The sequence below is a fragment of the Eschrichtius robustus genome, chromosome 9, assembly GCF_028021215.1.
Source record: "Eschrichtius robustus isolate mEscRob2 chromosome 9, mEscRob2.pri, whole genome shotgun sequence".
Lineage (NCBI taxonomy): Eukaryota > Metazoa > Chordata > Mammalia > Artiodactyla > Eschrichtiidae > Eschrichtius > Eschrichtius robustus.
In genome coordinates, this window is record NC_090832.1 from 27,198,866 (window position 1) to 27,226,468 (window position 27,603).

The window sequence follows — 27,603 nt, forward strand, 5'->3', positions numbered from 1 at the left end:
GATAATCTGCCTGCTAATGTTAGGGGACACGGGTTCGAGCCCTGGTCTGGGAAGATTCCACATGCCGCGGGGCAACTGGGCCCGTGAGCCATGACTACTGAGCCTGCGCGTCTGGAGCCTGTGCTCCGCAACAAGAGAGGTCGCGACAGTGAGAGGCCCGCGCACCGCAATGAAGAGTGACCCCCGCTTGCCACAACTAGAGAAAGCCCTCGCACAGAAACGAAGACCCAACACAGCCATAAATAAATACATACATACATACATACATACCACTTCTGTGCAACAACTCCCATATTTCTATTTAAAAAAAAAAAAAAAGGAAGGAAATAAAGGTGACTCAATCAATATATACTTTTTGCTTGTTTGTTTTACTGTGTTTAATATACTAGGACATGGGAAAGAAACTAACAGTATAAGCCAGGATATTGAGTTTAAAACACAAAAACCAAAACTGTAGACCATAAATACAAAAGCTGGTGGGATGGAAAATTCCGCTGGATGCCCAGAAGAGAGGTATCCTAGCAGGGCCCTGAGGGCTGGCTAAAATGTCAATAGCAGAAAGCAGACGTGAAAATAGTGACCAGAAACTCCCCCAAAGACATAAACGGGGACATAAAGCACCCTAGGGATTAGGACTAGTGAACAACTGCAAGACAACACCAAGGTTCTGTGCCTCAGAACTGTCAGTGATGGTGGCATTAACAAAACCGGAAGACTGGAGGAAGGGAGATAATGTGTAATTTTAGACACAGTGAGTTTGAGGTGACAGCCTGACAGTCAAGTGGAAACGTCTAGGAAGAACAGGGTTTGGGCATTAACCTCAAGCCCTGAAAAAAGTTTACAACCAGAGAGATGTTTGGGAGACAGCTGAAAAGGGATGACTAGATTCCATTATCCCAACCTCAAGTCAAATAACTATTCAATACATATTTATTAAGCACTTACTATGAACAAGGCATGTGGGAGGGAGAGTATAGGGTTAGACAAGACAGATAAAGCCCCAGCCTTCATGGGTCTTATACTTTAGCAAGGCAAGATAGGCTGTAAGCATAAATACACAATTTCAGGTTGTGATTTTTTAAAAACTACTAAGAAAAATAATGTAGAGTAAGAAGACTAGAAAATAATAACAAGGGCGGGAGACTAGAAAGCACATCTCACATTAGTCTACTCTTACATCTTTTCCCTATTCCCAATTCCCCCCTCCACTCCCACTCAAACAGTGGACACAGGAAATATAAAAAGAAGAGAGATATGCAGCTATGCTTTAAAAGCAGGGTCCTCTAAAGGCCTCTCTTAATGAAATTACTCTTGGTAGTGGTGAAGAAAATTAATTGGGAAACTACACAAAGAAAAAAGAAAAACACTGAAGAATATTTTGTGCTGCTTTATGAAATCTGAACTTCATCAGAACCACAGTTTGAGGAGGACAAATTTTATTACTGAATCCAATTCCCAAAGAGCTCATTTTTAATCTACTGTACAGTGTTGCCCTTTTTAAGTTGGTCTGTTTAATTAAAAATCATCAAATAAAAACTGTGTCCAGAATGTTCATACTTATCTGTATCAATACAAAGGAAAGGGACACTGACTTTTAATTACTGAGCGATTAGAAAGGGCTACATATTTCTTTTAATGTGAAACTTAAATTTTTTTTCATTATAGATATTTTAAAATGTACATAAGAGTAGAGAGAATAGCATAATAAATCCCCAGGTATCCATCACATACCTTCCATAATAATCAATATTTTACCCATCCTGTTTCATCTGTTCCATTACTTACTGGAGTATTTTAACATCAGACCATTTCACTCACAAATACTTCAGGAGAAAGAATGTTTTCACCTTTTACATGAGCACAAGGCCATTTTCACATCTTAGATTAACAACAGTTCCTTAACATCATCTAATACTCAGTCCATATTCATATTTCCCTGATTGTCTCAGAAACATCCTTTTATAGTTGGTTTATCTGAATAGGATCCAAACAAAATCCATATTTTATACTTAGCTGTTATGTCTCAAGTTATTTCTAATCTAGGAAGGTTCCCTTTCCCACCTTGGTTCAGGTCCCCCTACCCCACCAATGACATTTACTTGTTGAAGAAACAAAGTTGTTGGTCCTATGGAATGTTCTAAATACATTCTGGATTTGGCTAATTGTTTCCTCATGGTGGTGTTCAACTTTTTCCTCTACCCTTCCTATTTTCTTTAAATTGGAAGTTAGATCTAGACGCTTGATTTGATTCAGTTCAATCTTTTTTTTAGCTTCCTATTGTTATTAGGAGGTGTGTAATTTCTGGTTGATCCACTTTTAGTGATCCTAAGATTGTTCATAAGATGGATCACTCTTAAATTAATGGTTTTAGCATCCACAGATAACCCTTGCCTAGGGTCATTATTTCATTAGGGGCTACTAAATGGTGATTTTCTAATTCTATTATTCCTTCTACATTTACTAGGTAGAATTCTATTACAAGAAAATTTCCGCACCAACGATTTGATTACCCCACAGTGAAATTCATACAGGAAAAGCAGGATAAATGCCTTGATTCTTTACCTTGATTTATAAATTCATGATCAAAAACTTTAAATGGATCAAATATCTTTTAAAATTTTTCAGCAAACTGATAAGCCTCACTATTTGACAATGAAGACAAATTTTAACTATTTTTAAAAACTGTAATAAGAACACTGAGAATTAGATGCTGAAATAAATATTAAACTGAGTCTGTCATCTTAAAGTCACTTTTAACTCACTCTCAACAGCACAGTGCTATAAGCCATGAAGTCAGAAACAAAATTCTCAATTACTCTCTTTCTTCTCCTTCTTGCTGAACTTTTTAAAATTTTCTTATTCTTCCATTCTTATTATTAGCAGCAGGCTAAGCTGAAGGCATTTTATGGGGCTCAAAAGACATAATGGCCTCTGCAGTTAAATAATACAGAGAAGAATCCGATTCCTGCTTTGATGCTAAGTTTAGAAGCCATGCAAAGGGAAACCTTCCATGTTTTTCTTTCTTTCATTTCACCAGGACCTTTATTCCTTAAGGCCTAAAATATATCTAGGTCTTGGAATTTTCCTTTTTGCTTCAGTAACTACTTATCTGACTATCTGAAAACTGACTGTTGGACTTTATTCAACACTATTTGTTGAATATTCAACAAATATTTATTAGCTCCTCAAAACTCTATTTGACCTTAAATCAATCCTTTTAAGTGTTTCTGCATATTTGGTATAAGAGACAAACTTTAAATAAATGCTGTATTTCTCTTTAATGAAAAATGCCAAATATTTGGTATTATAATACTGAGCTTTAGATTGATCACCAGAAATTCTTTCTCTTAACAATCTCATGGAGGACAACCTTTCTGAGGGTCCTACAGTTCTCTACTCGTCATCCGGCTTGGTGTGGTTCGACTTCTACTAACAATCGTGAGAAAGACAGGAAGTAATATTGTGGCACATAGTGATGGGGACTCCCCAACCACCAATCTCCCTTTCTCCTTGCTCACAGAACCCCAGTTTTGCCCTTCAGGGAAAGCTCTGTCCTTTCCTCATCCCAGGGGTGAATCTTACTTAGATGAAAGTACGAGTGGTGACTTGTTTCCCTCACAAGTGAGAGTTACGACCGGGCACGTGATGAGACGATAACTGGAACTATACGGAGCGTTAGAAGAAAGAAACCCACTGCGGAGAGCAGAGTGGAAAGGCAGCAGAAACCTGGGCATCTGACGACACTGCCAAGCCTAAGTTAAACAAACCTGGACCCATTTCCAGCTCCATATCCTTGGTTATGTGAAATAAAAAACTCAGATCATTGAAAGCACTTTTAGTTTGGTTTTCTCTTAGGGTAACAGCCAAGGCATCTAACTGATATAAAATGCTTATCAAAAATTGCATTTGAAAAGAAAATGAGGAAGGACAACCTAGAACAACAGTCTGAAAAAACAAACAATAAAATAAGTCTTCAGTTCAAAAAACCAGTTACATAATTATAGAATGATGTACACCACTGGTTTAACAGTAGTACAAAGATCTTTACGAGTGGACTGAAAGTAACCCAGCACTACAACGTGGCTGAGGAAAATGCACAGCCACGTTAGGTAATATTATTAGAACTAGAGGCTCAAGATCATGGTGGCGAAGTCATATAAAGCTCAGCACTAATAAACACATTTCTGGAAAAAATTAGGTTTACAACATTAAAAGCAACACTGTAAAACAAGAGATTACCCAAAGGAGTTTACCAGGAGGGTGAAAGATATAGAGACCATGTAACCTGAGGACAGGTCAAAGGAATTACAAATGTACAGTCTGGAAGAGGGAAGACTTACAGGGGGCATGACAGCTATTTTCAAGGATTCTCCTGGAAAAGAGGCACTGGACTTAGTCTCACCATGTCAGAGAAAGGAATCTGAAGCAACAGTTCGTTGATATTGAAGGTAGATTTAGGCCTAAGAGAGTAATTATCTAACCAATAGAGCAATCAAAAAGTCAAATAAGTTATCACATGAGATAGTGAAATTCACTTTCACTGAGCTGAAGTAAAGACTGCGTGACCATCACACGGAACATTCTCGAACAGTATTTTCCAGAGTAGTAGCAGTACAAACACCATTGGTTGTACAAGAGATGATTTTAACTGGTACATACATTTTATTTTATTCGTCATATATTTATTTTACCATACATGAAATAAATGTACATACTAAGCTATCAATTCCATGGTTTCATGAATATGTGCTGTTTTAGAATAAGTGAAATAACTATGTAAAGTTCATTTAAAGAAAAACATTAAATCAGTATCTACCATTTAACAAAACTGGATATATTATTTTATGATTTGTTAGCTACAGCCCTAGAATTTATATAGATAACCAATACAAGGCCCAAAGATTTAAGAAAAAGAAAGAAAACTTTTGAGAGGAAAAATATTTTTAAAAAAGAAAGAAAAACATTAAGTTAATCATAATATAAGTGGTATAAGAAAATGGCAAAAATCATGAAGGTACCACAAAAATGTCTGAATTTTGGACATGCTGCTTTGTGGGGATTTTTGCATTGAACATGCTGAAACTAAAGCTCCTCCTTTACCAAAGTTGTCTTAGTATTCAGTGGTTCTATGAAAACACGATCATTTATAACTACATTTATTCAAAGAGCCTCCTTTACAATAAAATGGAGGAACTAAAATTTTCTATTATTTTCAGTCAGATCTTAGAGATATTCATTTTTAATAGCTAGAACTATAAGAATGATGTCTAGAATCCTCACATAACCAGTCTATTATTACAAAAGACTAACATTCTTGCACCTAATAAGCATTTACTGAGGTCTTTCCACGAGCCAGGCACAAATTTGAAAGTAAATTTGCAAGTTTTCATTTGAAGCATCTATTGCTACCTTGAGAAAATTCTTAAAACATTTAAGGTAAAACACCAAAAGAGAATGTCTTCACCATCATGTTCATGAAAAATATATATGTATTTTAATATGACTGAAGGCCAAACTATTCTCTACGCTACCCATACACACACACAATATCTAGCACATGTAAGAGATTTCGTTTTTAAACTTCTTCGGTAAGCTCTGCCTTATAGTCAGTATTTCAAGCTCTTGCTTCAATATATTCTGAAGATCCTTAGGAATCATAGTGAAGTCCTAAAGGCAATCTTATGACGTCTCTGTGAAAAGTCCACCTACCTCTACCTTAAGGCAGCGTATGGAGGCATATCCTTCCTTACAGCATAAAGAAAGCGATGCGCCTCTGGAGGAAACAGTACCACAGTATACTTCCTACCGGAGGCGTTTTTACTGACTAATGAGAAGCCTGACCTTTTCTTCTTTCCCAGCTCCTTAGGCTAAAAGGTACTTTATGTTTGAATAATCAAATAACAAGTGACATCTAACATGTACAAGAAACACTAAAGCTTAAACTTCTTGTCCCCTGAAGACATTTCCCCATGTTTCCACCCCCAAATGGATTTCAACCAAAGAAAAACAATCAGCCCAGAAAGATTCCCTTCCTACCTCCTGAGTGTGCTCCTTGTAGACCTGCAGTGGCCCTGCGGCTCTGGCGGTGTCCCAGAGCTGTAACGAGCCATCACCACTACAGGTGACCAGGATGTGCTCATTGTTCTCACTCCAGGTCACGTCAAACAAACCATCGTTCCAGTCAAAGCTACACCAGGAAAATTAAAACAAAAAAATCTAGTTACATAGGCAGCTGAACATAAAATAACAATCATTGTTTTTTTTTACAGTTTATCACCTATTTTAACACACATTATCTCACATGGTCTTCACAATTATGGGAGATTCGTAGAGCAGGCACTTGCCAGATTCAGAAACAACTTCAGAGAGCTTAAAAGAACAGCCCAGTCATACAGCCAGAAAACTGCACAGCTAGGTTGAAATCAGGGCTCCCAACTAGAAATATGGCACCATTTACATGAGGACATGCTGCCACACCTGGGTGCTCACTGCTTTCTGTGTTTCATAGGAGGGAAGAACAAGCACTTGAAAACACTGATTTAGATCAATAATTTCAATGTTTCCCAAAATCTTTCACCTGAGCTATCAGCAGGTAGTTATTTTCTGAGGGAATTTCCTTTCCTTTCTCTACCCTTGACTAACTCTGATGGAGACGTTAATGAGTCTAACAGTCACACAGACAAGACAGGCATGGAAAGAAGAAAGGGAAAGAAGCGATAATCCACAAAATGGATAATTAGTTCCTGAATGAGTAAAGCTAAAGTACATTAAGAAGAAAGCAAAGACAGGAATGTCAAACAGTATACCAACTAGCTCACATTTTTTTATGTTTAAGTTTTACAATTCATAAGTGAATACTAAGAGACAAGAGCTTTAGAAGAAAAGTGACATAATCACAAGTTCATGGCAAAAATAAGCTCTATCCTATGCAAATCCTGAAGGTTCTTTTATACTGCAAATTAAAACATCTTATTGATCACAAAGATTCAAAACTAATTCTATTAAGGTCTTAAAAGCAACAGAGAACACATATAAGTTCAATAGTTCGAGTCATCTTACCTTCTAAAAAGCCTAAGCCCAGATTCATTTTGATCCAGTATTAGCAGGGTTCCACAGCCTAAGGAGAAAAATGCTGAGGTCATGCTGTTGAACCTGCTGGGGGACCATGTCAAGGCAAAGAGGCATCAAGTACTGAATACCTAATTTTACAGTCACAAATTTCAAGTTACTTGAGGCCATGTATACAAAATGATCAGGACTCTGTCTCTCTCTCTATATTGTGCTCTCTCTCTCTACATTGTGCTTAATTAAATATTAAGCTTACCATCTCACCTATGCTTGGAATCCAGACACAGCTCTAACAGGGGACAGATATTTAAGTGCATACTCTATGGCCAGGCAGGATGACAGGCACACAAACCTCCCAAACAGGTGTTATCATCCCTATTTACAGGTGAGAAACCTCAGGCTAACAGACCCCAGGGATTGTGTACCTTCTACATCACACTGCCTTCACAATAAATCTACAGTACATTCTGGGACTTCCCTGGTGGCACACTGGTTAAGAATCTCCCTGCCAGTGCAGGGGACATTGGTTCGATCCCTGGTCCAGGAAGATCCCACATGCCACGGAACAACTAAGCCCATGCACCACAACTACTGAGCCTGCGCTCTAGAGCCGGCAAGCCACAACTACCGAGCCCACGCACCTAGAGCCCATACTCCACAAGAGAAGCCACCGCAATGAGAAGCCTGCGCACCGCAACAAAGAGTAGCCCCCTCTCGGTGCAACTAAAGAAAACCCGCGCACAGCAACGAAGACCCAACGCAGCCAAAAATAAATAAATAAATAAATTTATTTTTAAAATAAAATAAATAAAGAGTACTGGTTCCATACTTTAAAAAATAAAATAAAATAAATTCAGCATGGAATTTTAAAACAAAATGCCTAGTGGAACTTACCACGTACTCGGTGGTAAAATGCTGAACACAACATATCATTATCTACCAAAGAGGAATTATTTTACTAAAGGATCAGCATATTTTAAAAGTTATATTTGTTATCGAGTTGAAGGAAAAAAAACTGTTAAACATGACTGACTTAAAAAAACGTATCAATTCCTCTTAAGGCGTTTTTTTAAGGATCTAATTTAAAATATCATTACAAACTCACGAGTCTTCAACCTAAACGGTAGGCAAGTATTGTAAACCTGAATTTGCAACCACTAAAAGCTAATGGTGAAAATATTAAGGCAAATATTTCTCTCCCTCTCAGTTTTAGAAATCACTAAATCACTGTAGCACCCAACAAAAAATACTGTCCAGAGCTGACATTATGCAGTGAATTTTTCCATAGACCTTCAGTGCGTATACAGCAGCTACGAGATGAATTAAAAGAAAGCCCGTAAGTCAAGAATAGAACCCCGCCTTTCAACCTAGTCCAGGACCAGAGACCATTAACCTGAACCTCTTAACTGCCTGCAAATGTTTGTATTCCTCCGGAGACAAGAAAAAGCGAGAAAAGCACGTGATCAATTTCGTGTCGGCACTTGCGGGGAAACTCCTGGCGTCTGCTCAGGAGCATCCTTAAGACGCACAGCCGGAATGCAGCCTGTGGGGAATGTGGTCCAATTAGCGGGTACTGGGGTGACCCTGCAGACCGTCTTCCAAGGGCTGTTGGTCCCGTCGGACCGGTAGAAGGGGCCCCACACAGGTTCAGCCCGCTCTCCGCAGGGCCACGTGTACCCGGAGGGGTGTGTGTCACTAGGGGCGACGGTGTCGGTGCGCTCTAAGGCATAAGGACTAGGGGCTCTAGGCATCTTCCACACGCTACTTCCGCACTGTAACTGGAAAAGGTGATGGACTCGACTCTAAACCAACTCCCCACACTGGACAAAGGCGGTCAGAGAGCCAGGCGTTCCTCTGCTTCCCCCGGTGTTCTTTTCTGGCGCCGTCTACTGTCGGAAGTGCTTTTGGACCACCAGAGGGAGCTGGAGCTCGGCTGGAACCCGCCCCCGCCCCGGCGGCTCAGCGCGGCCCGGCCTCACCCGCGATGCCGTAGTGCTGCGCGGTGGCGCAGGCCAGGCGGCCCGGCAAGTACGGGGAAAACTCGGCGGCATAGCCGTGGCGGCCGGGCACCCGCAGCGACCGCACCGCTCCGCCACGCGCCGCGCTCATCCCGCCCGCCGCCTGCGTGCCTCGCCGCCCCAGCCGCCGAAGCCCTTCCGAGTTGGAGGCGGACGGTCCGGACTCGCTAAGAGAATTAGAGATCCTAGCAGCTGAGACGGAAGTGAGGACACCAGGTGCCCTGAATGCTAGGTTTCGATTGGTCCGCAAAGGAAAGGGAATTGACTCTGACGGAGGCCATTTTTGTCTTGGGCAAAACAGATGCTTGGCGCCCGCTGTGACGAAGTAGACGTGAGGGCAGTATTTCTAGAGTTAAGTGGTGATTCTGACACCTTTTGTTTTTGCCTATCAGCCTCCACTGCGGGCTATCTTGTTTTTATTAATTTATTGACCTTTTGAAAGACTGGCATCAGGAAATGTGGCTGATGATTACAAAATGAGACAAGTTACAGCAAAGTCTGAAACCATGCTGCGAGTCCAAAAGGCAATTGAGCGCCGTGTAGCCCGAGGTAAATTGAAGCAAAGTTAAATCAGCGGTAGTCAAGCTAAGGAAAAAGACATCGTAAGAAACTCACTTTAAAAATGTTTTTAATTCTTCCTATATTTATTGTATGGTAGTAAGTGCTCAGATGCCAGAGCTGAAAACGAAGGCTCCTTCATCCATTCAAATATTTACCAGGCATATACCATGTAGAGGGTGCCCATATATTGCTTATCTGCCAAACAAGACCCTTTTGAGAGTAAAAGACAGTGCAGTTAATAATTGAGCCAGGTCAACAGGTACAAACCTAGTCATATGGCCACTTTATACACCAAGTACAGTGCTAGGCACTGGGGATTCAAATGCAATAAGATATAGTTTGTGTCATCAGTTAAGTGTAATCAAAAAACTGTAGGTGCTATGAGAAATATATAGGGGCTATTTTTAAAAGGAATTGTCAGTGCTGGAAGATGGGGGATGGGAGAAAACCCTTCAGAAAGCAAGTAATGTTTGTGTAAATGATAAGGTTTTCTTTAAATAGACAAGGAGATGGAGGTCATTATAGGAGCAGGAATAACAGGAGACCTAAAACAGCATGACCCATAGGAGATTGTGGCTGCCAGGTATCAGCCTGCCCAGATGAAAGGGGTATGGTGAAGAGTATTGGACGGAGAGACTAGAATATTGTATTGGTTCATGAAGAGTCCTGTGTGCAATATCAAGGGAATTTGACTTCTACTGTAATGTAAACAATGGGGAACCATCAAAGTTTTCTAATGTGAGAAATTAGATGACCAAGTTTTCATTTTAAAAGATCTTCTGGCAACACAAAACTGGAGAACAGAGATTGGAAATGGGGAGGCCAGTTAAGACTTTAGCAATAGTTCAAGCAAAAGATAAGAATTTAAACAAAGATTATGGTAATGGGAGTGAAAAGAGTCACGCTCTACAGTATTGTGAGATTTACCCCTAGGAGGCCAGCCAGTTTCTCACAGTAAATATCAGGAAAAAAACACTTTGTGCTTCCTGCAGGGGGAAGAGAAAAGGAACCATTTTGAAATAAGCCAGCGCATTCTGTTCTTCTTAACAAGGCCTGGTCTCAGAGAAAACTAGTTAACCAGAGCCTAACCTAGTAGGATATTTTCAGAGCCTAACTAACCTGAAAGTTCCCTTGTGCCCGTTTTCAATCAAACCCACCCCTACCCCCTGATCCACCAGTGACCTGGTTTTTCCTGTTAAGGACTGCCTGAAATTCCAGTACTAGAAATGTATTCCCCGTGAGTTTTTTAACTGATTATTTGAAGATTCCTCTTTTAAAGGCAAGTAGGCTATAGGACAAGGAATACTGAGGTTCAATCTCAATTTGCCCTTTACTTTTCAGTAATATACTTTCCCTAGATTCTTGTTTCTCCCTATGTAAAAAGGAAAGGTTTCAACTGAATCAATCATTTCTAGCAAGGAGGTCTTGAAAACTATAACAGGATTAGATAAACTAATCTAAATATTTCAAAAGCCAAACAGGAATTGCACATTTATAATTCTGCATCAAAGGCCAGCCTGAAATTCTAATTTTCTTTGTTTTTAGGCTGAGGTTATATGAATGCAGTGTGGTTACACTCATTCTCTAATGTTGATATTAACTTCTGATTGATTGCTTATGAAATCGTAATGTTTCTGGAGCTCATGGAGGAAAAAACTTTGAAAAGGTTTATAGATATTGAACAGGTTGATCTCTAAGGTTCTGTGCAGCCAAGAGGATTGAGGAATGTAGTTGCTGGCTGTCATGCACACCTTATTGGGATAATTGAAAACTATGAATGGTAGTTAGATAAAAACTATTGTATCCATTTGTGTCCCAAATTTGATGACTGTACTGTAGCTACATAAGAGAATGCCCTTATTCTTAGGAAATGCTTAGGAAGTAATACGAGGTAAAGGGAATTATAAAAGGATAACTCTTCAAATGGTGCAGAAAAAATAAATAATATAGACAGGCACAGTAGAGAGAAAGATAAAACAAGTGTGGTTTAAAATGTTAAAAATTTGGTAATCTGGGTAAAACATATATGGGCACTTCAAGTATTAGTCTTATAATTTTTCTGTAAGTTTGAAATTATTACAATTAAAAGGTTTTCTTAAGTATATGATTAAAGATTTTACTATTTCAGACTTTTCTTTGTCCAATTAGTTTGAATTAGTAAGAAATGGCTCTAATTTGTTAAGTAACACCTGGGGGGCCTGTGAAAAATTCCTATACTGATGCCCACATAGTCTCCTATGGGTGAATCACATACCAGAAATGTCTGTTGTGTGATTCTGCCAGGACTTCTGACTTCTATAGATTTGAGAGCGTATGTCTGAGAAGAAAAACAGAAGTTTCCTCCTACTTAAGTCTAGAATGAAGCACAGCTAATCAAGTGGAAATGTCAATGGGGAAATCCAGGTCAACTATAATTCCCATCATGACTAAGTGGCATAAAGACTCAGAATATGGTGACCTAGAGCTGACCTCAGGGAGGAATCACAGTCAGATCAGGATCGCTCATTTCCAGGATTCTTTGTAAGGTTGACTCGACAATTCATAAATCTTACCATTTACAATGAACACAAACCTAGGTCACTATATACATTTCATTCTCTCAGACAAATAATGCACAATAGTACCAAGCTATTTCTCAGGACTGTGTATGTGTTTATATATTCTTAAGAAAGATAAGTTCAGATAGAGAAACAACTTACCAAGTACGAAAGGAATATACATGGTCATCTTAAAAGTGAGTATCAGACATTAAAAACCTAGTATGTTCATTACCTGCCTTGGATTTCTTAGCTCTGGAAAATAGCATATTCTTCAAAAGCTATCATTTTCATTAACTAAGAAGTAGAAACAGCACTGATTTCCTTCAAACCTGTTCAAAAAGGCAGGCATGCTTTCATGTGAAAGAGAAATCTTAGAAGTTGTCTGGCATTCTTCTCATAGTCCCCAGACTGTGTGATGTTTTACAGTACAGCATTATTCACAGTAAAAAAAAAAAAAAAGTGGCTGCATTGTGAGTCAATTCACTGCAAATAATGATGAATACAAATTTTAGCTCAGATGTGGTTGACGGTATGATTCTGAGCAAATAATTTATCTCTTCGAGCCCCAGTTTATTCATAAAATAGAGCTTCTTAGCAGGGCAAGCAGAGCAGTGAGGGATCTGGAAGCTATATGACTTAGAGAATTGTTAAGAGTACTGGGATACCACTACACACCTATAAGAATGACCAAAATCCAGAACACTGACAACACCAAGTGTTGGTGAGGATGTGGAGTGGCAGGAACTCTCATCCATTGCTGGTAGAGTGCAAAATGGTACAGATACTTTGGAAGACAATTTGGTGGTTTCTTACAAAACTAAACATACTCTTACTCTACAACCCAGCAGTTGTGCTCCTTGGTATTTACCCACAGGAGCTGAAAACTTATGTCCACAGAAAAACCTGCACATGGATGTTTATAGCAGCTTTATTTATAATTGCCAAAACTGGGAAGCAACCAAGATGTCTTTCAATAGGTGAATGGATAAATAAGCTGTGGTGTATCCAGACAATGGAATATTATTCAGCACTAAAAATAAATGAGCTCTCAAGTCATGAAAAGATATGGAGGGACTATACATACATAATACTTAGTGAAAGAAGCCAATCTTACTGTATGATTCCAACTATGGCATTCTGGAGAAAGCAAAATTATGGAGACAGTAAAAAGATCAGTGGATTCCAGGGGGTGGAGATTGAGGGGGTTGGAAAAGATGAATAGGCAGAGTACAGAGGATTTTTAGGGCAGTGAAAATATTCTGTATGATTCCATAATGATGGATACGTGTCATTATACATTTGTCCAAACCCACAGAATGTACAACACCAAAACTGAACCCTGATGTAAACTATGGACTTTGGGTGATTATGATGTGTCAGTGTAGGTTCATCAGTTTTAACAAATGTACCACTCTGGTGGGAGATGTTCATAGTAGGAGAGGCAATACATGTGCGGGGTCAGGGAATGTACAGGAAATCTCTGTACCTTCCCCTCAGTTTTGCTGTGAACCTAAAACTGCTCTAAAAAATAGTCTTAATTTTACAGAAAGTCTGGTGCATTAAAAACAAACTTTAAAAAAAAAAACTTTAATGTTCTTAAGTAAATTGAAAAGTTTTATAATTTAATTTTATTCTCCACCACTCTTCAGAGAGAAAACTTTCAAAAAAGCTAAAAAAGAAAATAAAATCTCCCCTCCCCCACCTCACTAACACGGATTGCCTACAGATTTCTTCTGAAAGATTCTTTTGTTCCCTACACCCACTAACTTTTCTGGGTGTTCTTTAATGCTACTCCCTACGCAGGAAAAGTCTTTGCTTTCTTATTCCACAAGCTCTCTGTCCTCTTTCATATTCTCCCTCAAGGCTGAATACTTCCAGAAATTCTAACTCATCTCTAGAACTTAGCTTCTGAATATGAAAAGAACATGCATCTAATATCATTTTTAAGAATTGTAATTGCTTTTCTTATTTTCTCTTTTTTTCGGGGGGGTTGTGCAGGTCATATCCTTTTTATGACAAGTTTAATGAATAAAATATTTATAAGGATAATCATTATTAAGGTTTTTTTTTCTAAATGGAAACAGCAGTGGACTGAATGTCAGGAATCTTTGTTTTATGTTTTGGGACACATTGCTTTACATTTTGGTACTGTCTTTCTCAGGTGTAAAATAAGTGTGATAGATTCTGACTCTTTATTTATTTATTTATTTATTTATTTATTTATTTATTTATTTATTTATTTTTGGCTGTGTTGGGTCTTCGTTTCTGTGCAAGGGCTTTCTCCAGTTGCGGCGAGCGGGGGCCACTCTTCATCGCGGTGCGCGGGCCTCTCACTGTCGCGGCCTCTCTCGTTGCGGAGCACAGGCTCCAGATGCGCAGGCTCAGTAGTTGTGGCTCACGGGCATAGCCGCTCCGTGGCATGTGGGATCTTCCCGGACCGGGGCACGAACCTGTGTCCCCTGCATTGGCAGGCGGATTCCTAACCACTGCGCCACCAGGGAAGCCCCTGACTCTTTTTATCTCTTAATATCATGACTCCAAGACTTGTCTTAAAGAAAAGTGATTGTAAATGAAAGTTTTTTTAATTCAAAGTAAGAGCACCAGGCTGTAGCCATACTTTATTCCAAAACTTGGATTCTATATTTCATAGACAACAGAATAACATTTCCTGTTAGAGGTGAGTTGATTTTAGGTAGCATCACAACCCAAAGCTTAATTCAGAAAGTAAATATTGCTGAAAATCATGCTCCTCAAGAAGAAGAAATTGTGCCACAAAATTAAAAGAGACATAAAATGACCTTGAGTTGGTTTTCTTTAAAATCTTATTATTTGTTTTTAAGATCTTTATCCAAATATGAAAAATCTGCAGACATTTTCTTGTATGTACGTTTTACGACTGAGAAAAATAATACATGCCCATGGTTAAAAAAATTATTCAAGAGTATATAATGAGAAGCAGTGTCCTTCTCACTCTAACTTTTCAGTGCCCCTGGTCAGACAGCAATATAGTGTTTACTAAAAAAAATAAAGTGCAGAACAGGGCTTTAATATGCCACCATTTGTGTTTTCAAAGTGTGTGTATGTGTGTAGATGTCCTGTTATTCAATTCATAGAATATCTCAAAAGAAACACAAGGAAACTGGTAATAGTGGTTGCCACTGGGAAGCAATAATGGAGACACTAGGAGACAAGATGGAATCAAGACTTGCTAGTCACTGGATATTTTTTTTAAATCTTTTAATTTTAAACCATATGCAACTATCAGTTAAAAATTCCCACAATATATCTTGGAGACCATTCCATAACCACACACAATTTTAATCCCATGCTTTTTAACAATATAGAAGTTTCTTAATTTACTTGAAATTATGTAATTCAGTTTTACCCCAAATAATATTGCTGAGAACAGGCTTTGGAACTAAGCAGATCTGGGTTGAAATCTGGGTTCCACCCTCTCAGTTCAACTGTGGGCAAGCCACTTCAATTTTCTTCACTGTAAATGGATATAATAATAGCCTCTAGGGCTGCTGTAAGGATTTAGTGATCAGTTTATGCAAAGGGCCTAGTATTATGCCAGGCACGTAGTAAGCGCTCAGTGAAGTTTAGATTTCTTTCTCTCTTGGCTTTTTAGTCATTTGAAAAAGTTAGTTAAATGCCTGAAATAGAAAGACAAAGGTATGTTGTTATTGTTGTTATTAACTATTTCTGTCTTTGTGTTCGTAGTAGACTTCTGCTCTGAAGAAATAAATTCTGAAGAGTTAAGTGTTAAATTAAATGGGATCTAAGACCATGTACTCTTTGAAAGGAAGCTTGTTTTTTTTTTTATTTTTCAGGTAGTTAAATGAGGGAAATGAGAGCGCATGGAGCAATTATCCAGTCTTATAGTCAGTGAAGCTATCCAATTTGAATAATTTAGGCCCAAAATGAAGAAGCAATTTGAGACATTAAACTAACATATAGCTTATGTATTTCATCTACTGCGTTGCCACAGTTATCAAGAAATGATGGTAGAGCACAGCTCTCTGTGTTACTGTTTGTGGTGGTCTGAACTGTGTTCCCCCTCCCCCCACCCCCAGTTTATATGTTCAAGCCCCAACCCCCAATGTGACTGAATTTGGAGATAGAGCCTTTATGGAGGTGATTAAGGTTAAATGAAGTCATAAGGGTGGGGCCCTAATCCAAAAGGATTGGAGTCCTTATAAGAAGAGGAAAAGACATGAGAGTTCTTTTCTCTCTGCACGTACACAGCGGGATAGCTGTGTGAGGGTACAGCAAGAGGGTGGCCATTTACAAGCTAGAAAGAGACCTCTCACCAGAAACTAAATTTGCCAGCACCTTGATCATGGACTTCTAGTCTCCAGAACTGTGAGGAAATGAATGGCTATTGTTTAAGCCACCCAATCTGTGGTGTTTTGTTACGGCAGCCTGTGTAGACTAATATACTACCGAAGGAATTTCCCCCCTGTCAAGACATCTGGAAAATATGCTGTTGCTTTTGTTGATATATATGCCAATCTTTCAATCAAAAGTGCTTCTAAGACAAAGACAAAAGCAAAAACAAACCAGAGATAGTACAAATTCAGAATTCTTTCAAGAAGTTATTTACTGTTACTCTAGCAGTTAAATAAAATGCTGTGACAGTAATTGAACTTAATCACTGTCATTTTACAAATTAGGAAACTCAGGCCAAAAGAAAGGAAGTCGGCTCTTCCACAACTGAGCCAGAACTGAGCGTATTCCAGGTGCACAGAGCTCTTACCATTACACCCACTACTTTAGAGCCACAGGTCTCTTCCATTCCTGGGGCTACAGGGCATGGTAAAGAGGAGAGGAAGGGAGAAGCTGACTGCACTCTCACCTCCCCGCTTACATCATTAAGAGGTCAAAGGTTTAAGGACACACACTCTTTTACCTGAATCAAATACAGGACCTCTCAGAGGAGTCCTTTTTTTTTTTTTTTTTCTCTTATTTAGGAAATCAGGGAGATCTTTTTGACTCAGATTATAAATACAGTAAGGAATCAGCAGATTATTTTGGAACTAAGGATAGTGGATTTCACTCAGTGAAATGAGTGAGAGCCCATACCCCACACTCCTTAATAACTGTCTAGGTGGGATAATCACTGTAAAAATTTAAAGATGGGTAGAAGTCTAATATTTAAAGTTAGGTTTTATATATATGATTTTTTACAAGGGTAAAAACAGCCCCCAAAGTACTACATATATATGATGAGTCCCCTTTATGATGCTCTAAAATTTCTCCTTGTACATCTGTCTATCCATCTATCTACCTACCTACCTATCATCTCTCTATTTATAGATACATACACACACATGCATACGCATTATATTGAAGATTAAGATATATGTGACAAAGACTATTGCTTATCCAACATCCATTCTCTCCTTCTTTCCTGGTAACAAAACCTCTAAATTGTTGGCTGCGTATACTTGCCATGTTTAAAGCTACAGTTTCCAGGTTCCCTAGCAGATATCCCTTCTCTAAGTGGACATAATTGGTCGAGGCTTCTAGGAAAGCTATTTTAAAAGAGCTGATTAGCATGAAGTCATGGTCTTTTGCCTGCACTCCCCTCCTTCCTGCTGCCTGGAATATAGACATGATGACTGGACTACATTAGCCATTTTCTGAGTATGAGGTGATCCTGAGGATGAAAGCTATGAGACAAGGCTGAGAAAGAACGAATAGTGAAGGAGTCAAGCTCCTTAGTGACAGTGGAGCCACCAATGGAGCCTTGGACTGACTAAATCTGGACTTATTTTATATGAGAGAAAAAATTATATTTTGAGCCTCAATTATTTCAGATTTTTATTATATGTAGTAACTAGGGTATATGTTCCACGAGGGCAGGAATCTTTGCCTGTTATGTTCAATGGTGTATCCCAGGGACCTGAGATAGGCATTCAGGAAATATTATTATTGAGTGACTGCAGCGTAATACAAGCCTAAACCCTCACTGTATTTTTTGTAATAGTGCAAAGAGTAAATTAGGAAATTTCTGGAGTTTTTCGCAATGCTAAAGAGAAGTTAAGAAAATATTGAAGTGAGCAAACATAAAACAGCTGGAACCTTGGCCAAGAGTGGTACAGGAAGATTTCCAGTCTAAGCTAAAAATAGTGTGGTCTCTCTGGAAAGGACAAAGGCTGGTTCCAACTGGGGTAAATTGTTTATGATAATCCTGACCATGTAAAAAATTCTGAGGGACTCTGAGATATTAGCCACTCCTTCCCTAGTAATACATGACTACAGCATTGTAGAATACTGTAGTTCATCCGACAGGCTAGGTTTTCTAGAATAAAAAACATATACATAAATAAACCCACTCCTATACTGGATTTCAGGCACTTGAAGTCAAGTCCAGGTCTAATTTGTTTGAATCTCCAGAATCTTAAAGAATGCTCAATGTACAGTAAGCCTTCCATAAATGTTTGACAACTTGAGTTGAATTGGAAAATTAAGGAGTAAGAGAGACATGAAATATTTCTTATCTTCTCCTATCTCTCCCTTTCCCTCTCTTCACACCTCTCCCCACACCTGTACTCTCCAAGTGGAGTCCAGCTTTGCTAGGCGTATGGATGGAAGTAGAGTCAAAGACTGCCTGAAACTCCAGTACTAGAAATTTATTCCCGGGCTTCCCTGGTGGCACAGTGGTTGAGAATCTGCCTACCAATGCAGGGGACACGGGTTCGACCCCTGGTCCGGGAAGATCCCACATGCCGCAGAGCAACTAAGCCCGTGCGCCACAACTACTGAAGCCCGCGCACCTAGAGCCCGTACTCTGCAACAAGAGAAGCGGCCACGATGAGAAGCCCGCGCACTGCAAAAAAGCGTAGCCCGCGCTCGCCGCAACTAGAGAAAGCCTGCATGCAGCAACGAAGACCCAACACAGCCAAAAATAAATAAATTTATGTATTTATTTATTTTTTAAAAAAGGAATTTATTCCCTGTGACTTTTTAAATTAATTAAGGATTCCTCTTTTAAATGCAAGTAAGCTATGGGACAAAGAATACTGCGTTTTAATCTCAATTTGCCCTTTAATTCTCAATTCCATACTTTCCCTAGATTTTTATTTCTTCCTCTGTAAAATGGAAAAGTTTCAACTGGATCAATAATTTCTAGCTAGGAGGTCTTAAAGACTACAACAAGATTAAACTAATCTAAATATTTCAAAAGCCAAACAGGAATTGCACGTTTATAATTCTGCAGCAAAGGCCAGACAAAATTCTAATTTTCTTTGTTTTTAGGCAGAGGTTATATGAATGCAGGGTGGCTACATTCATTCTCTGATGTTGATATTAACTTCTGATTAACAGTTTATGAAACCATGACATTTCTGGAGCTCATGGAGGAAAATACTTTGAAAAGGTTTATAGGTATTAAACAGGTTGATTTCTAAGATTCTGCACAGCCAAGAAGACTAAGGCATAGACTTGCTGTCTGCCATGCACACCTTATTGGTACTCTTCTTTCAGCTTTATTGAGGTGTAATTGGTAAATAGAAATTGTATATATTTATACATGTTTCGCTATCATTGTGAAATGATCTCCACAATCAAACTAGTTAACATATCCATCACCTCACATAGTCGTGTGTGTGTATGTGTGTGTGTGTGTGTGTGTGTGTGTGTGGTGAGAATACTTAAGATCTACCCTCTTAGCAAATTTCAAGTATATGATACGGTATTGTTAACTGTAGTCACCATGCTGTACATTAGATCTCCAGAACTATTCATCTTGCATAACTGAAACTTTGTGTCCTTTGACCAACATTTTCTCATTTCCCCCACCCCAGCCCCTGGCGACCACCATTATACTCTGTGCTTCTATGTATTCAACTATTTTAGATTCCACATATAAGCAGGATTATGTAGTATTTGTCTTTCTGAGTCTGGTTTATTTCACTTAGCATAGTGTCCCAAATCACAGGCTTTCTTTCTTCTTCAAAACTGAATAGTATTCACTTATTGTGACTTTTAACAGAAGTCTTGGAGAGGAGGTAAGATACCAGGTCATTCAAGGTCCAGCAGAGAGACCATTTCCAGCACTTAGAACACTTAGAGCATTAGCAGCACTTATACAGAGCTCCCTTTATGATTATAATATGCTTGTCTACTACTTATCCTCATTATCATTTCAGGGTATTTGGTTTTTCACAACTGAGATAGAAACTGTTTTCATCTAAACATTCATTAAACCTCAGAATTGTGTAGCTTCTAAACTTGACCAATGCTGTGGAAAACTAAAATAATGTAGGTAGACATGGCTAGATGTCAGGTTTATGTAAGGATCTACAATTATATTTAAATTGTTTTGCTTTTATAACTGCTATAGTGACCTCATAAAGACTCTAATTGCAAATATTTACCAACTCACATCTTTATTGAAACTAGTTTATCTTTCCCATGGAGATAGACAGGAAGTAAAATAATTGAAATGCATGGTCTTTCCACCCAGGTGAATCCAATTATCCAAGGTAAATGAACAGGTTGCTATGTTTAAGGCTGCATATGGTAGTTATAGGAAAGAATTCCAGAAAAGCATGGGTAATTTCTTTTTCCCTTTTAGTTCTGTGCAGCATTGTGCAGGGCACATAAGGAAGCCTTTAATCAATGTTTGCTAGAGGGTAACATAATCATCATCCAAACACTTGAAGCATTATCTTCGAATATGAAGGATATTTGGACTAATGTACTGTAAAGTCTCTTCGAGCTCCGAGAGTCCATAATTGTGGGCTAATTGTCTATATTACTCATTGTTCATCACTAACCACTTGTATATCACTTAAAATCTTGTAGGAATGCAATATGATACAGTCAATGTGCAAAACAGTATAGCAGTTCCTCAAAAAATTAAACATAGAATTACCATATAATCCAGCAGTTCCAATTCTGGATATATACCCAAAAGAATTGACAAACAAGTATTCATACACCCATGTTCATAGCAGCATTATTCACAATAGCCAAAAGGTGGAAGCAACTCAAGTGTTCACAGAAGAATGAATAAACAAAAGGCGGTATATACATACATACAATTCAGCCTTAAAAAGGAAGGGACTTCTTGGGACTTCCCTGATGGCCAGTGGTAAAGAATCCGCCTTCCAATGCAGGGGACATGGGTTCGATCCCTGGTCAGGAACTAAGATCCCACATGCCATGGGGCAACTAAGCCTGCGAGCCACAACTACTGAGTTCACGTGCCTCAACTAGAGCCTGCGTGCAGCAGAACTACAGAGCCCACGCGCTCTGGAATCCGCGCACCACAACTACAGAGCCCACGCGCCCTGAAGGCTGTGCACCACAACTAGAGAAGAGAAAACCCACCCGCCACAACTAGAGAGAAGCCCGCGCACCACAAGGAAGAGCCCACTCGCCCCAACGAAAGATCCTGCATGCCTCAGTGAAGATCTCACGTGCTGCAACTAAGACCCAACGCAGCCAAAAAAAATTAAAAGAAAGAAAAAAAAAAAAAAGGAAGGGACTTCTGACACATGTTACAACATAGATGAACCTTGAGAACATTATGCTAAGTGAAATAAGCCAGCCCCAAAAGAACAAATATTATATGATTTCATTTATATGAGGTACATTGAGCAGTCAAATTCATAGGGACAGAAAGTAGAATGGTGGTTGCCAGGGGTAAGAGAAGGGGGCAATAGGGAGTTATTGTTTAATGGGAATGCAGTTTCAATTTGGGAAGATGAAAAAGTTTGGGATATGGATGGCAGTGATGGTTGCACAACGATATGAATGTACTTAATGCCACTGAACTGTACACTTAAAATGGTTAGAATGGTGAGTTTTATAGTATGTATATTTTACTACAATAAAAACGTTTTAGAATCTTAACTAGAGTGTTAGTATTTATTGAACTTCTATGTAGAAAGAGAGGCAAAAATCTGTATGATTGACATAATCTGAACACAGTAGAAAATGCATTTAATCATTTTTCATATCTTCTGGAAAGACAGAGCTGTTAAGAGCACAGGCCTTCAGAATCAGGGACTTAGGACTGAACCCAGGCCTTATGTTTTTTAACTTGTATAATGAGGAGAGTCTGACATCTTTCTGTCCACTTTCAGCTCTGGGGCAGGATAACATTTTAGGTGAGCTGCACGTGTAACGACAGTCCCTTGATTAGTCATAGGATAAATGGGATAAATGGGTGGATTTATCCCATAAATTGATATTGGCTCACATGGAGAAATGGCTGGATAAATGAGTGCCCCTTCCGTAGGCTCAACTCAACATAATAATTTGGGTGTAATAAACTGGCCTCCTCAAATCTCCATAAAGATAAAATCTCCCTCCAAGTGCTGTTGTAATGATTAAATGAGGTAAAATGTGTAACCGTTAAGTCCTCATTTGGTAGAGGCTATTATTTTAGTTGTGCACCGTCTAGCTTGGCTCAAGTACTAACGTTACTTTCTCAAGGCAGATAACTGAACTCTTTAATTCCATTTAAGATTTAATTCTTTCCCTTAACCTTTTACACTATCACCAAGGAATGGGGTTTCCCAATGCTGTTAGGTCTTGGCTAATTTTTCACTTCTGTACTCCCTAAAAGAATTTAGAAAAATTATGAACCCCACACAGGTTTTAAGTTGCCTTCTAAAATGTTTTCTCATAAGTTTAAATAGCTGCAAATGATATAATTTCAAGCTTATTGAAAAATGTCATTTTAAAATTCAAAATATTTTCTCATTCCTAAATGTGTCCAACAGATTCTAAAAACAATAGCCATTTGATTCACTATTATTATATTAGTTACCTAGTGCTATGTAACAAATTGTCCCTAAACTAAGCAGTTTAAAGAAACCATTTATTTTCTCACAGATTCTCTGGGTCACATCACACAAGATCTCTCACAGGACTGCAATCAAGGGGTCAGCCAGGGCTCCAGTCTCATCTAAAGACTTGACTAAGGAGGATCTGCTTACAAGTTCACTCACATAATTGTCGGCAGGATTCAGTTCCCTGTGGGCTGTTGGACTAAGGACCTGGTTCCTTGTTGGCCAGTGGCTGGAATCCTCCCTCAGTTCCTTGCCACATGGGGCTCTCCATAAGGCAGTTCACAACATGACAACTGGCTTCCCTCAGAACAGGTGAGAGATGGAGAGAGGGAACAAAAGAGGGTGAGCAAGATGGAAATCACAGTCTTTTGGTCACCACAGTCTTTTTCTAATGTTGGAAGCTGCATCCCATCACTTTTGCTGTATATTCTCTTTGTTAGAAGTAAGTCATTAGGTCAATTCATTCTCAAAGGGATGGGATTACACAAGGGCATAAATACCAGCAGGCAGGGAATTCCCTGGTGGTCCAGTGGTTAGGACTCTGTGCTCTCACTGCCGAGGGCTCAGGTTCAATCCCTGGTCGGGGAACTAACAACCCATGAGAGCGGTACAGCCGAAAAAAAAAAAAAACAAACCAGCAGGCAGGGATCACTGGGGGCCATTTTATAGAGCCTGCCTATCACTATTATCAATTTTTTAAAATGCTTGAAGATTCATCTTTAATTGTTAGAAATTTTATCATTTCTTTTTCTCCTTGAACTCATAATTCCGTTCTATTATTCTCCTCTGAATCTTATTCTAATGTAATATATATTTATGCTTGGAATTATTTTATTGATTTCCTTATCATATATCACCATAAGAAAAATATGCATGTAAATTAAATTTTTAATTAAAAAAATATCCTATAACCATATGGTTTGGGGGATTGTCTTTTTCTAAGACTAGTTATCATTCATTTATTGTCAGTACTAGTATTGACTAGTATTGTTGAGCAAAGCTATATGAACTTGTAATTGAATTTGATAAATAACTATTGAATACAAAAAGTAAAATGCCATTGGAAATGCATTGCTTAATACAGTGAGGTTTTTTTTTTTTTTTTCATTAGTTCATTTCCCCTTTCTTGAGTATGACTTATTCTTAGAATGAGTCAGGGCCACTAGTAAATGAAGAGCTAGTAATGTTCATTGATGATAGTAAGTGCCTTATTTTTAGGGAAATTCATATCATATTCCCATTAAACCAATCTAAATTTAAAGGTACATAGGAAGAATAATAAATGAGCAGAGAGATGATTGATGAATGATAGCCCAAGTAAAATTAATAGGGATTTAGAGTGTCCAACAAACTTTTGGGGACAGTTAATAAAAATGTTTCCTCTGCAAGTTTGACTAAATGTTCATGTAAAAAGAAAACACCAACTTCTTCCTAAAAAGGAAAAAAAAAAAAAAAAAAATCTGAAACCCTTCCCTCCACACTAGCAGCACAGCAATGATGGATTTGCAGAGGGCACAGAAGAGAACATTTGTCATAGAGGAAAACCACATTTCAGAGTTTCTCTTTTTTCCCCTACAACTTTGTAATAACCAGAAGGACTAGAAGTGAGCAACATGGTACAAAGTACATTACTTTCAGGGCTCTTCTCTACTGAAACTGCATGCTTTGACTCAATATGGACTCCGTTCAACAGAGCGACCCCTATACTTGGAAGTGAGGCAATCAGCATCACGTTCACACACACGTTTGACAAAACTATAATTTCTGCATTTGGTTATAAAGGACCATAAGTGGTGTGATAAAGATATCTCGGCTCATTTGGGAATAAACATGGAATGCTTTCATTTTCCAATTATCGCGACCAACTATTTCTTACCTAATCCCTTTCATGCTGGGTGGCAGGACTATTGGTAAAAAGTCTCCCTTGTGTGACTATGACACTTGAGTACTGAACAAAGTATCAGTGTTAAAGAGCTCAGGTCCCAGGAAATGCTGATGGGAATAATGTGATGGAATTCACGCAAAAACAGGTTAGACTGGGTAATTCCTTTCAGTCTACAGGTAGAGACTCTAAAGTCTCTGCCATGGCTGTTAATCCTGTCTGCTCAACACACTCCTTGCTCCCTCTCTTGTAATAGCTGATGTCTGCTCTCTCTACCCCTCACTCCACAGGCCTGGGTTTAAAACCAAGGCCAAGCCTTTCCTAGTCCTCTGATCTAGATATAGTCTCATTCTGGAGCTACACATGACCCTAGCCACACTAGTTATTCCCTGGCGCTTTTTTTCTAACAGCCTTCCAATTTGAGAAAGGCAATATCCTAGTGAATATCCTAGAAATAATGGAAATAGAATTACCAGGGTATGGGCCTTATTAAAGTGCTGTGCTCCACTGGAGTTTGCCCCAACTATCTTAAATGGACTAAAGACATCTCCCCAGAAGAGGTCAGATGTACTGAAATTAACTTCCTCATAGTCTAATGCTTAGTATTTCAGAAACTAAAAATCAGAATAAGCCTAGACTACAAAGAGTAAAGAACCGTCCATGTTTGAAATAAAGAATCCCAGTGAAACAGATGCAGTAAGTGAGCTGTTGATGAACTTTATTTTTTTATTTTTTTAAAAAAATTTTGGTTGCACCGGGTCTTAGTTGCGGCCAGTGCGCTCCTTAGTTGTGGCATGCAAACTCTTAGTTGAGGCATGCATGTGGGATCTCTTCCCTGACCAGGGATTGAACCCGCATACCCTGCCTTGGAAGGCAGATTCTTAACCACTGCGCCACCAGGGAAGTCCCCTGTTGATGAATTTTAAATATTTCTAAATGTTAAGACTGTTTTACAGTGTGGGGTGATCTGTTATACAGATAAAATTTTCTATTCTAGCCAAAAAGAGCTTGGAGTGCTGTGAATCATAAAAACATAGTAGAAGTCTATTGAACTGGAAATGGCATTCAGAGATCTCAGGGCTCAAGAATGATTATCTAAGACTTGTGTATTCCAAATATGATTTAATTGAAATTAGGAAGCTTTAATTGGTAAAATACATGAAATAAAATGAACTGGAGGTTGACTATTGTACTTGAAATTGCTTTTATCCAGAAACGGGGTAAGGCTGTGAATGTATTTGTATGAAGCTAAAAGTGGTGTGAAATAAACTTTTAAAAATAATATATTTTTTTCTGAAATCAGAGGTAAGCTCAAAAAAGTAGAAAAGAAATGTCATAGGCCACAGGAGAAGAATAGGAACTTCAAGGGGACTTCAAAGATAGGAAATAGACAAAGAACTTCAAAGAAATAAAGGAGAAAAAAAAATGACAGTTTTAAATTTTATCTAGTTTTAAATAAAATCTCTGGTTTCACAAAGAAAGGGATTAAACCAACCCTCCCATCCCTTTTGGTAGAAAAATGATTTATGAATTTCAGGATTTTTTTTAACATTCCAAATTTGGGTATTTTATATTAAACATATTTTAAATACCTAAAGATATAAAATATTCTACATTGAGTCTGGAAGATTTAAATTTTTACCTTAATTTTTAAAGAAATATAGTTTTATTGGTTTTCTCAGTAGTGACAAGCACAGTTACTAAAAAATACCAAATTGGGAATTGGGATATGGGATGTTTGATGGCATGCGCAAATTCAGAATCGTGTACTAAAATTAAATAGTTAAATTTATGTAAGGAAAAACATGAGGCTTCAAATGAAATGTATTGTGCTTGAAGTATATAAACACTTGTACATTTTGTGAATTAGTTCTAACACAAGTTAGGAAAATTGAAAACTTCCTGAATCTAGAGAAAATTTTCTGTTTTGAAATTGTAGGTAAAGTTTAAATGTTTAGCATTTGACATATATTTTTTATATACATAGGGCAGGTTAGAAATTAGGGCAGGATTTCTATGTTTCAGTCTTGGGGCAGAATTCTTTTTCCAGGAAACCTCAATCTTTGCTCTAAAGGTCTTCAACTGATTGGATGAGGCCCACCCACGTTATGGATGGTAATCCACTTAAAGTCAGCTGTTGTAAGTTTTAACCATTCTACACAATACTGTCATAGCAACGTCTGGACTAGGGTTTGCTCAAACAACTGGGCACTATAGCTTAGTCAAGTTGAAACATAAAATTAATCATCACAATGATCAATTTAATTAAATGTTATTATCTAAATAAAATTTTATTTAAACAAATTCTTGGTTGGCTTTTGTAAGTTTTAGTTCACAAATCATTAAGACAATAAATATTTGTATTTATTCAAAGGTCTCATAAATTGGAACTCTATACTAGAGATCTGTAATTAAGATAAACATAGTAGAAATATATATGATATTTTGGCCCATACATTGAAAGAGTATTTCAGATTATCTCAAGGGCAGCCTATATTTACATGTATCCATCTTTGCTATTCATATAGCATTCCAAGATATCAAGATAATCTTCGATCATCCTAATGGAAATGAGAGACTGGTACTGGGTCAAGATATTACTGAGAGAATCATTTAGATTTACACAAACTATACTTTTAAAATATAATAATGATAAATAACATGACATAAAGTTGATAGGGAGATGTTTGTCTTTTTAAAGAAGGAAACTTGTAGCTCGTAAA

The 27,603-nt window shown here is 38.2% G+C and overlaps 1 protein-coding gene across 1 annotated transcript in view; it reads right to left on the minus strand.

Moving 5' to 3' along the window:
• Positions 1 to 9,259, minus strand: part of PEX7 (peroxisomal biogenesis factor 7) — an 86,881-nt gene extending 77,622 nt beyond the window's left edge. Inside the window, exons 1-3 of the mRNA XM_068551221.1 lie at positions 9,048 to 9,259; positions 7,060 to 7,117; positions 6,037 to 6,187 (exon numbers count right to left, since the gene is read on the minus strand). Coding sequence (XP_068407322.1) covers positions 6,037 to 6,187; positions 7,060 to 7,117; positions 9,048 to 9,177 — 339 coding nt within the window. The 5' untranslated portion in view covers positions 9,178 to 9,259. The remainder of the gene's footprint in view (positions 1 to 6,036; positions 6,188 to 7,059; positions 7,118 to 9,047) is intronic.
• Between the last annotated feature and the right edge of the window lie 18,344 nt (positions 9,260 to 27,603).